The sequence below is a fragment of the Lissotriton vulgaris genome, chromosome 7 (genome assembly GCF_964263255.1).
Source record: "Lissotriton vulgaris chromosome 7, aLisVul1.2, whole genome shotgun sequence".
NCBI lineage: Eukaryota > Metazoa > Chordata > Amphibia > Caudata > Salamandridae > Lissotriton > Lissotriton vulgaris.
The window spans coordinates 1,203,696,368-1,203,707,439 of record NC_141695.1 but is presented as its reverse complement, the minus strand read 5'-3'; the positions used below and the strand labels follow the sequence as shown (position 1 = coordinate 1,203,707,439).

At 50.1% G+C, this 11,072-nt stretch overlaps 1 protein-coding gene across 2 annotated transcripts in view; it reads right to left on the bottom strand.

Annotated features, from left to right (window-relative positions):
* Positions 1-965: 965 nt before the first annotated feature.
* The window catches only part of LOC147703185 (cytochrome c oxidase subunit 6A, mitochondrial-like), a 56,507-nt gene continuing 46,400 nt past the window's right edge, over positions 966-11,072 (bottom strand). For both annotated transcript variants that reach the window (XM_086928894.1, XM_086928895.1), the window contains exon 3: positions 966-1,309. In XM_086928894.1, coding sequence (XP_086785020.1) covers positions 1,214-1,309 — 96 coding nt within the window. In that variant the 3' untranslated portion in view covers positions 966-1,213. The remainder of the gene's footprint in view (positions 1,310-11,072) is intronic.

Sequence of the window (11,072 nt, the reverse complement as noted above, 5' to 3'; positions counted from 1 at the left end):
CATGGATTACTAGGCCTTCTCTGATTGCACCACTTTTTAGTGTACATGCACATAACATTCTGCTGCTCTTCTCCCTGGTGCTGTGTAGATGACTATATCTTTTGGTCCTAATTATAAGTCTTCCAGTTTTCCGTTTTTACTGATTTTTATAGATAAATAGAGAGAGAAACCAATCTATTTTCTGTCTGTATTTATTTTTAAAATGGGAAAATACAGAAAATTGTGCTTCTTGTAAGTGACTCTCCTTGCTGTCCTTCATGAATTCCAGACACCATGGGGAATTAAAAACAGGATCGGATTCCCATTAAATCAGGCATATGTTAACATATATGTGTATATATAATGGCAATTTCTCCCTGTCTTGTAGTGTTTTTTATATGTGGCTGCATAGGAGTGCATATTTAACAGTTAAATAAATGTGGAAATATACTATTTCACAACTCCATTTCTCCTCAAAACATAAAATAATGTATGGATAAATGCAAATAAAAGGGCCATAAAATAAATATGGATAAATACAGACGGAAATGTAAAAAACAAAATACCATAAAACCGGTAGCCCTAATTATAATTTGCACAGGGATCCCTCACACCTCCTCTTCCAGCACAATGCTACACAGTGTGTCTCAGGAGAAGGTAAGAGCACCGCCTCTGCTCGATCTGGCATGATACCAAAGCACTTTTCACATAAGAAGACAACAAATACAACTATTCTCCTATGTGGTATAGGGGGCGACCAATGGGAAAATGTGCTTCAGCACCCCACGTAGGGGTATAAAGCACTGTATGAAAAGTACTTTACAGTTGTGAAATTACTCTCTAAAATATAACAGTGAAAAAGTCTGGTAATTAGGGCGTGATTAGTAAGAAGCTGCTTATTGTTAGGCAAACTCCTAAAGCAGAATTTGTCACCTAGAAGCCCAGGTGGCCCTATATGATGAGGGACAAAAAATATGACTTTCCCATCTAAGTGAATATAAAGTTTTATTAATAATAACCACCACATTGAATGTACAATACCACAATTGGTGAGCACAGTATAGATTAGTAGTTTTCATTGAACCGCTCTTTCTTTTGCAGCGAAAGGCCACTAGGCCATTTTGAGGGTTTCTGTGACAGGGTTTAAGGTGCTGAGACATCTTCTGGAGTCTCCGAGGGATCCGCCATGGGCGAGCATTTTTGGAATCCCGCGGAACCCTGGATGTGGCCTCACTCACGGGCCGTGATGCTTCTCTTCGTAGCCCGTCGGGAGAGGGTTGGCGTGAGGGTTGTGAAAAAGGCTGTGGTTTCCATCTCCCCAAGGAAACGGCTGAAAAACAGAAGATGGAACTGAGTAACTAGGGTCCAAGAGTCCACCACTTCAATCCCCCTCATCACAGGCCTGAGCTACTTCCATTCTGATTAATACCACCTCCTTTGGTCCCCCATTACAGTCCCATGCTCCCTCCATCCCCCACATTCAAATGCACCTCATTGCAGACCGTGGCGCCCTCCGTTCCATCCAAACCCCCTCATATCCACAGACCACAGTCCCTCATTTCAGACTCGTGTCCCTTCAGCTCATACATACCACAGTCCACGATTTCTCATCGCAAACACGTGTTTCCTCCATTCCGCATCGATGACTATCCAGGGGCATATTAATAATGATATCATGCAGCGTAGCAAGCCACCTTACTGTGCTGCTCTGCGTGATAGGGAAAGGGAAGGAATGCGCCATACTTAACAATATACGGCGCATTCCTGTAATTTGCACTGGCCCACAATGTGCTGCCCACAATGTGCTGCCTAACGCCAACGCAGGCACCCTTGCACCATGGTACACTGGTGCCTGCTTTGTAAGCAGGATTGTTTTTGTGTAGGAAGAGACACCAAAGAGGAAGTAACAAAGAGAAATAAAGATATTTCTCCTCGCTTTGACTCACCTGGGACGCGCAGCCTTTTGACGCATTCCCACGTCTACCACTAGCGATAAATCTGGTAATGTGCTCAAATCCATGGGCCCATGCACGGGAACACCCACGCTCCACCGATGGGACGCTTCCCTGGTGCAGAGTAATTCAATGCAGTGATTTGTGCTGCATGGAGTTGCTCTAGATTTATCAAGCCAATCAAGGCCACACGAGGTGGCATTTTGTGGCATAATCAATCCGATTTAGGTTTCGCATCGTTCTTGCGCCCCCTTAGGTAGCAAAAGGGTGACACACAACCTACATAAACATGACCCCCCACAGTCTATAAGCCATCATTGCCAACCTGGGCTCACACAGGCTCGCTGTTTTGCACGGTCCATGGTTCCTTGTTAAAAATGTCCACTATTCCATCGCACACAGACCCACTATTATCCACAGTCCTCATTACAAACCATCGCTAATTCCATCCAGCAGAGATCTGCTTGTATCCATTCTCCTGGTCTCCTCCCACACAGACCCACTGTTATCCACTGTCAGGGTTGACAACCTTATTGGAAAGAATAGAAGCCTTGTAACACCATAACTTTCAAAAGGTCCCATTTTCTACTCTTCTAACAGTCACCTATGAGCTTCCTGTGAAAAAAAGTAAAAGCAGATTATACAGAGGTTTTATTTATTTATTTAAAAAAATTTTTTTTTTAAATCCTTTATTGTGCCTTCTTATAGTTACACAGCAAGTCGCCTACAACCCCGAGGGGCCGGCCGCTAATAAAGAGCAATGATAGCCATGCGCAAATGAAGTCCACACAGTAATTACGTTGCTACTGTAAAAAAGGCTCATCACGAGATCAAGGTGAAGGTATTTAGCCAAAATCACATTACAAATTAAGTAAGGTTTCATTTTATGTTTTTTTGAAAAGAACAAAAAGAACAATCAGGAAATCACAATGCGGTCAATGAAAAATAACAGTGCAGTTTAGATGTACGAAAGATTCATAGGACAGTATATGTTGCTATGCATTGTCTGAGGACCCTGTTCGAAGTGAGGGAGGACAGACCCCCCTCCCCCATTACACCCAAAGGCATTCCTATCCCTCCCACCTCACCTCACTCCACCCCCTCCTCATCATCTGATTCCAACTGGTCGTCTTCCGGCAGAGGGTCACATATGCCGCCATGGTACCCATTCCACGGGGACCACACCCTATTCCATTTGCCTGGGCACGCACGGCTTAAGTATACCGCCCTCTCTGTAATCATTATCTTGTCCATATTCATGCACCACTGCGACTTCGTTGGTAGTTCTGCCGCCCCCCAACGCTGTGCAATATCTCTCTTCGCCACAATCATCCCCAACGTCACCCAGAGTCGATTATGTCTGGGTAAGTCTGTTGGTTCCCATACGTTTAAGAGACATCGCCTTGGTTCTGGGAGGAGCGAGGTCTCTAGGGCCTGTGATACAGTGCGTAATATTTGCCGCCAGTAATTTTGTATGCGTGGGCAGTCCCAAAACGTGTGAAAGAAGGAACCCTCCTCCCCACAGCCACGTAGGCAGAAAGGGTGCTGTATTCTGTGGATGCGATGTAGTAGTGTTCTTGTATAATACACTCTATGTAGGACCTTGAGTTGGACGAGTCTCATCCTAGCTGAGATGCCTACCTCTCTTGGTGACGCTAATGCCTCATTCCATTCGTGTTCATCTAGGGCGTCTACTTCCCTCTCCCACCGTTCCTTCAGGGGAACCAGCGGGTCAGGCAAGTTGTTCAGAAGCTTACGATATGTCAGCGATGTCGCTCTTTCTACCATGAAGTCCATTAGGAGGCGATCCTCCAGCGGGGAGGACTCCGGCAGAGTCGACCCGGAGGGGATGGCCGCGAGGAGAGCATGGCGTATTTGTACATAACGATATGATTCGTGTGGCCCTAGGTCATATATTTCCCTCAGACGGGCGAATGAAATAACTTCGCCCCGCTCCCACATGTCACCCACCGTGGATATACCGATGGAATCCCAGTGGGAGAAGCCTTTGCTGCATCTCAGGTTTCCCAAGGCGCGTGTGTCCCAGAGCGGGGTGAGTTTGGTAATTTTCCCCTTCCAGCCCAACGCAGCCGTCGCCACATGCCAAATTTCCACAGTGAGTTTGGTGGGTCCTGTTAAGAGTCGTAATTTGCGTCGGTCATAGAGTGGGGCAAGTATATTGTTAATGCCCAGCTGCGCCCTATCTGATTGAAAAGCTGGATCAGACTGTGAGGCATGTAGCCACTGATTAATGGGCTTAAGTTGCGCCGCCCAGTAATATAGGTGCAGATTCGGCAATGCAATGCCCCCATCGTACCAACCTCTGTGTAGTTTGGCCTGCGCTATACGCGCTGGTTGATTGCCCCACAACAGCCCAGAAATAACCGCGGCTACCTTTTTGAAGTATCCCGGTGCCACCGAAAAGGGCGTGTTATCTAGGATATACAGAAAGCGGGGCAACAACATCATTTTATACAGTGCTGCTTTCCCTAGCATGGTCAGTGGCAACCCCGCCCAGAACTTAACGTCTTGCTTGAGGCGTTCCAGCGGTGGCGTCAAATTCAATTTCGTATATTCCAGTGGATCCCTCGTGACATGGATCCCCAAATATTTGAAGGAGGAACCAGCTAATCTCAGGGGACAGTCTGGCCCGAGTGTCGGGATCTGGCCTTTCAGTACATACAACTCCGACTTGCTCCAATTAATCGTGTATCCCGAAATTTTGCCATGCTCGTCACATAGATTCAAAAGAACCGGCACACCTTGTTCGGGATTTGTTAAGTATACCAGCATGTCGTCTGCATACAGGGACAGGCGGTCTTCCCACCCCTCCTTCCATTGTATTCCTTTAAGTAAGGGTGTTTGTCTTATGTGATTAGCCAGTGGTTCCAGGGATAGCGCAAAAAGCAAGGGGGATAAAGGGCAGCCTTGCCGGGTACCTCTCCCCAGCGAGAATGTTCGTGAAATGTGGCCATTCGCTACCACGTGTGCCACCGGTTCCGCATATAACAGCCTAATCCATGATATAAAGTTCGGGCCGAAGCCCATGCAAGACAACACCTCAAAAAGGTAATTCCACTCCACCATGTCAAATGCCATTTTCGCATCCAGGGCCAGTATAACTGCGCTGTCGCGAATCTGGTCTGCCCTCGCCAGCACCCCATGAACCCTGCGAAGATTTAGTGCGGTGTTCCTATGAGGCATTAATCCCGATTGATCTGGGTGGATAAGATCAGGTAAATGAGCCACCAACCGGGTAGCCAGGAGTTTAGCCAAGATTTTGCTTTCTGCATTTAATAAGGAGATGGGGCGGTAAGAGGAACACTCTTCCTGTGGTTTACCGGGCTTCGGTATTGCCACGATAGTGGCCGTTCTTTGATCCAGTGGAAGCACCCCCTTCTCTCGGCATTCTTCATACATTTCGAGCAAGTACGGACTAAGGTCCTCAGAGTGGGATTGGTACCATTCCACCGGAATGCCGTTTGGGCCGAGAGCTTTTCCGGGTTTGAGCGCTCGTATTGCCAGCTGTATTTCATCGCTAGTTATGGCCGCATCCAGGTCAGTCACTGCTTCCGGTTGCAATACTGGGATATCTATCCCACTCAATGCACCCTGGGCCATGACCGCGGTCACCTCCCTCACAGGGGTATACACCTGTCCGAAATGTGCCACCAGTGCTTCCACTATCCGTTCAGGGTTGGTCTGCGACACACCATTTCTATCTTTCACCTGCTGAATCCCTCTGGAGCTGCCCCCTCTTTTATCAAGCCGGGCCAACATCTTTCCTGCCTTATCACCTACGTCATATACCCGATTCTGTGTGTCAGTAATGTGCCCCTGCACCGTGAGACGAGCATGTTCTGTGTATAATCGCTGATGGAGCGTAAGGGTGTGTGCCGTGTCTTCAGTAGGGTCAACCTCGTGCAAAGTTGTGACCTCACGCAGTTTTAGCTCAAGTGTAGACTGTTCAGCCGCCTGCTCCTTTTTGTGGACTGCGATTGAGCTTATAGCTTGCCCCCTCAGTACTGTCTTGTAGGCCTCCCATAGCACCTCGGAGGAGGCCACCGTTGCCACATTTTCAGCAAAGTATTGCACTGTAGCCTTCTGGAGAGCCTTCTTGATTTTTGGGACTTTGAGGTACGATGCTTGAATGGGGTATATGCGGCTACGTGATTTTGCCTGGGTGGAAATGGTTAGAGTTATCGGGGAGTGATCTGAGATGCCTCGAGGGTGTATGTCTGCAGTGTCAACGCGCTGTATTCCTTCCCCTAAAGCCAAAAAGTAATCAATCCGGGACAAACTGTTATGGACTGTGGAATGGAACGTGTACTGTTTGTCATGAGGATGAACATGACGCCAAATATCTACTAATCCCATTGCCGCTAGGAATCGCTGAAACCGAGAGGGTCCCCCAGGTGAAGCTGCTACCGGAAACCTATCAAGCTGTAAATCCGCCGTTGCATTAAAATCCCCACCCAAAATGACATCACTCTCGGGAGAGATAATAAAAAATCGCCAAGGGCTGGAAGCATTACTGAGTGCAAGGACGGCGGGATATATACTGAAATCACTGTCAGCGGACGACCATCCCATTGTCCCAGCAATGCTGCAAAGCATCCCTGACTATCAGTCTTCGTGCTTATTGGAATGAAGTGTGAAGATTTTTTAATCAGGATACCCGTGCCCCGGGAGCCCGACGAGAACTCGGAATGCACAATCATCTTATACCCTTTCCTATCTAAGGCCTTAGTAGCCCCTCCCATCAAATGTGTTTCCTGCAAGAGTGCCAATTGGGGTTTGTGCCGTTTCAACTCGTTTAATACCAGACCTCGTTTCACCTTATCCCCTAGTCCCCTCACATTCCAAGAAAATATCCTAAGGGAGGAACCATTCGACCGTGACCCAGCAGTCCCCGCGGCAACTAGTTGTTCATCCGCCATCTTTAATCACGCAGCCACATGCAAACCGTCCAAAGAGGATCAATCGTACTTGCAGTAACACCATTCTAGTTACGCCACACACAACGTAGACACCAGTTTCTGACCGACTTAGTGAATTTCCAACAAAATAAGAACAACCCCCCCCCCAACCCTTCCCTCCCTGCCTCCCTGCTTAACGGACCTTCAACTGCCTGCCACCCCAACTGAGCAGAGCGCTTATCCCATTTCACAAACAGAGTACTTGCACGTTGGGGGAGAGTGTCTCCCAAAGCGGGCGGCTCCCTTGCTGCCCTCGGAGTACCCAGGCCGGCGTCCAATAACGACCTGCATGAGCAAACAACGTGGTAGGGAGTCAGTGTCCAAACATTTCACGGCCTGATGACATTATTTGCCCCCGGCAGCTCCGGACAAGTCCTGCGTCGGTGATGCACTCGCGCTTCTTCCAGCTGAAGTCTGTGAGCCAGGCCAGCTATCGTTCCGTTGTCTGTTGCGCTGTCTACCAGAGGGGCGTTCCACTGTGCGCCATCCTTCAAGCCAGTCTCTTGCTGTCTCGGGGGAGTAAAAAAAAAAAAACTTTCTTGTCGGCGACCACCCGGAGCCGGGCCGGGAACAACATAGAATATGGCAATTCCTGTTCGCGCAGTGTCTTTTTCACTTCGAGAAAAGTTCTCCTCCGTCTCGTCACCTCCGCTGTATAGTCCGGAAAAAAGGATATCCGCGAGTTTTGGATTTGAATGGCTGGAGCCACTCTGGCCGCCTGGAGGATGGTGTCGCGATCTCTAAAGTTAAAAAGTCTTGCTAGGATCGGACGCGGCGGGGCCCCTGGCTTAGGCGTTCCCCCAGGTACCCTATGGGCCCGTTCTACGGTGAAGAAGTTAGAGAGACCCTTGGGGGCTAGTTGGTTTTTTATCAAATCTTCCACATACAAGTCCATGGCTCCTGTGGTTTCAGATTCCGGGACCCCCAAAATGCGAACGTTGTTCCGTCGGGAGCGACCTTCATGATCGTCCAGCTTGTCTTTAAGTAGTTTATTGTCGGCCTGCAGCTTCTCCATTGCGACCTGTAGATCTGAGACATCCTCCACCAATGATTTAGCTACCACCTCCACCTGCTTCACTCTTTCATTCATCTTCTGGAGGTCCGCTTGTATCAGAGTCACTTCTGTTGCAGTCGCTCCCACCGTTGCCTGCACCTGAGCCAGGGCATGCAAGACGTCTTCCAGGGTAGCCTTCTTTGCCCCGTCTCCTTCCGCGCCTTTACCCATAGATTTGCGCTGCTCCGGCTGGGAGAGTGATTGTTTATCATAAGCAAATTTATCGAGCTTAGCCTGAGTGGTGGCGTTTCTGAGTCCTTTCCCCGCCATAGTGACACACTGGCGCGTACAGTCAGTCACGGCGTGTTGCTGACGGATCGGTCACTGCGGATGGTCTGTTAAGCCGCCCTTGAGTCGGCGGTGTCCAGTCTTCTTAGTTGGTAGACGCACTAGTCGTTCAGGATTGAGATCCAGGAATGGCGTCTAGTCCCTTCGACGAGAGAAGTCGTGCCAACAATGGCGGACAAGATGTAAGATGGCGGCGACTACGCACTTTCTTTGCAACTCCAGTAACACTTATCGCCGTCGTCGTCCACTGTAGTGCCTCGACGTAGGAGCAAGAATGCAACCCCTTATTCGATCTAAAAGGATCTGCAAGCGTCAAGCTCCGTTGCCGTGGGTCTGCGCTCGCCGCGGGCACTTCCGCTTGACAGCGCCGACAATGCTCCACCTCCGTCCGGGCAGGTCCCAACCCAGCCACCGCGGCTGCACTCGCGCCACCAGGCCGCACTCTAAAGTAGCTGTTTCCTCCCGTTCCCGTGGCGTTAACGCTCCCAAACTTCTCCTCCAAATGCCGTTCGGTCACCGGACCCGGGGCAACCCTTCCGGGTTCGTTGTTAAGCGGATAGGCATGCGGATTGATGCGGGAAGCCGCCTTGCTACGGGAGCCTCTCTAGTTTGCTGCCGCCATCATCGGCTGCTAGCCACGCCCCCCAGAGGTTTTATTTTTAAATATCACTCATGTTGGGGACACAAAGTAAGCCAGACTCCATCTTCTCATTTAAGTGCAAAATTCTACAGTCAGATAAAAATCAGATCATCTGGTGTAATCTGAGGTAAGTCGCACTGGAAAACAAATATGCTTTTCTTTGTTTACGTTGGTGACTGAAAGTTTAAAAGTGAGACTGGCTGAAATCCAGAACGAATAGTCGACTGAAAGTCAAAGGCAGCATATTTTAGCCACGCCCAGTGTCGTAAAATAGAAGCGAGGAAGTCTTCAGGTAGGCTCTTTTCAGGCTTTTTTTTGGTTAATAGCAGTTGCTGCGACCACCTCCCATGTTGACCAGGGAAACTGGCGCGCATGGAACGGTCAACCCAAGCAATGGGTGGAATTCCACAATCATGTGAAAATCCACCTTCCTAAATTAAAGTCACATTTCAATATATAACACCCAACCTTCCAGAAGTTTGATTTTGAATAGGTAATATGCTGTGTAGTGCCTGTCAGCATTCAGGCTCACATCGCTGGAGTACAGCAGTCGATGCTCATGCTCCCAGACAGCCCACCTAGCTGCTTCTATGCTGACTGGTGCCTTCCAGTTGTGCATGTGTCAAGTCTGCCAGAGTCACCAATTATTGTGCGAGGTAGAAGAGGTGGGGCAGTGCGTGTTGGCCATTCCTATCAGCTGCTGCCTTGTTAACATCAAGGCAAAGAGGTCCAGGTGACACATAAAAATACAGGCAGGGGGGCGTGGCTAGCAGCCGATGATGGCGGCAGCAAACTAGAGAGGCTCCCGTAGCGTGGCGGCGTCCCGCATCAATCCGCATGCCTATCCGCTCAACAAAGAACCCAGAAGGGGTGCCCCGGGTCCGGTGACCGAACGACAGCTGCAGGAGAAGTTTGGGTGCGTTTACGCCCCGGGAACGGGAGGAAAGAGCTACCTCAACTGGCCTCAGAGTGCGGCCTGGCGGCACGAGTGCAGCCGCGGTGGCTGAGTTTAGCCCTGTCCGGGCGGAAGTGGACCATCGCCGGCGCGGCCAAGCGGAAGTGCCCGCGGCCGACACAACCCACGCCAGCGGGGCTTGAAATTTGCAAATCCCTCTTGGTCACTCAAAACCTGGCTTTGCCACTCCGACGTCAAGGCGGTACAGTGAACTACTGCGGCGATAAGTGTAACTGAATTTCGAAAGTGATTGCGTGGTCGCCGCCATCTTACATCTCGTCCGCCAGTGCTGGTACGGCCTCACTACCGAAGGGACTAGACGCCATCAGTGACTCGCAACCTACGACTGGCGTGTCTGCCTGCTAAGAAGACTGGACACCGCTGAAATAAGGGCGGCCTGACCACCCATCCGCCGGGAGTGCTCTGAGGGCGTGCCACAATGGCGGGGAAGGGACTCCGACAAACCACCACCCAGGCTAAGCTCGGTAAATTCGCCTACGAACAACAAACACTCTCCCAACCGGAGCAGCGCAGATCTGTGGGCAAAGGCACGGAAGGTGAAGGGGCAAAGAAGGCTACCCTGGACGATGTCTTGCACGCCCTGGCGCAGGTACAAGCAACGGTGGGTGCGACTGCTACCGAAGTGACCCTGATACGAGCGGACCTCCAGAAGATGAGTGAAAGAGTGAAGCAGGTGGAGGTGGTAGCTAAATCATTGGTGGAGGATGTTTCAGATCTACAGGTCGCAATGGAGAAGCTGCAGGCCGATAACAAACTGCTCAAGGACAAACTGGACGATCATGAAGGACGCTCCCGGCGGAACAACGTCCGCATTTTGGGGGTTCCGGAATCTGAAACCAAGGGGGCAATGGACTTGTATGTGGGCTCTCTAACTTCTTCACGGTTGAACGAGCTCATAGGGTACCTGGAGGAACACCTAAGCCAGGGGCCCTCCCGCGTCCGATCCTAGCAAGACTTTTTAACTTCAGAGATCGCGAAGCGATCCTCCAGGCGGCCAGAGTGGCACCTGCCATCCAGATCCAAAACTCGCGGATATCCATTTTTCCGGATTACACAGCGGAGGTTACGAGACGGGGGAGAACTTTTCTGGAAGTGAAGAAGACACTACGCGAACAGGAATTGCCGTACTCTATGCTATTCCCGGCCCGGCTACGGGTGGTTGCCGACAAGAAGGTTTGGTTTTTTGACTCCCCCGAGGCAGCAA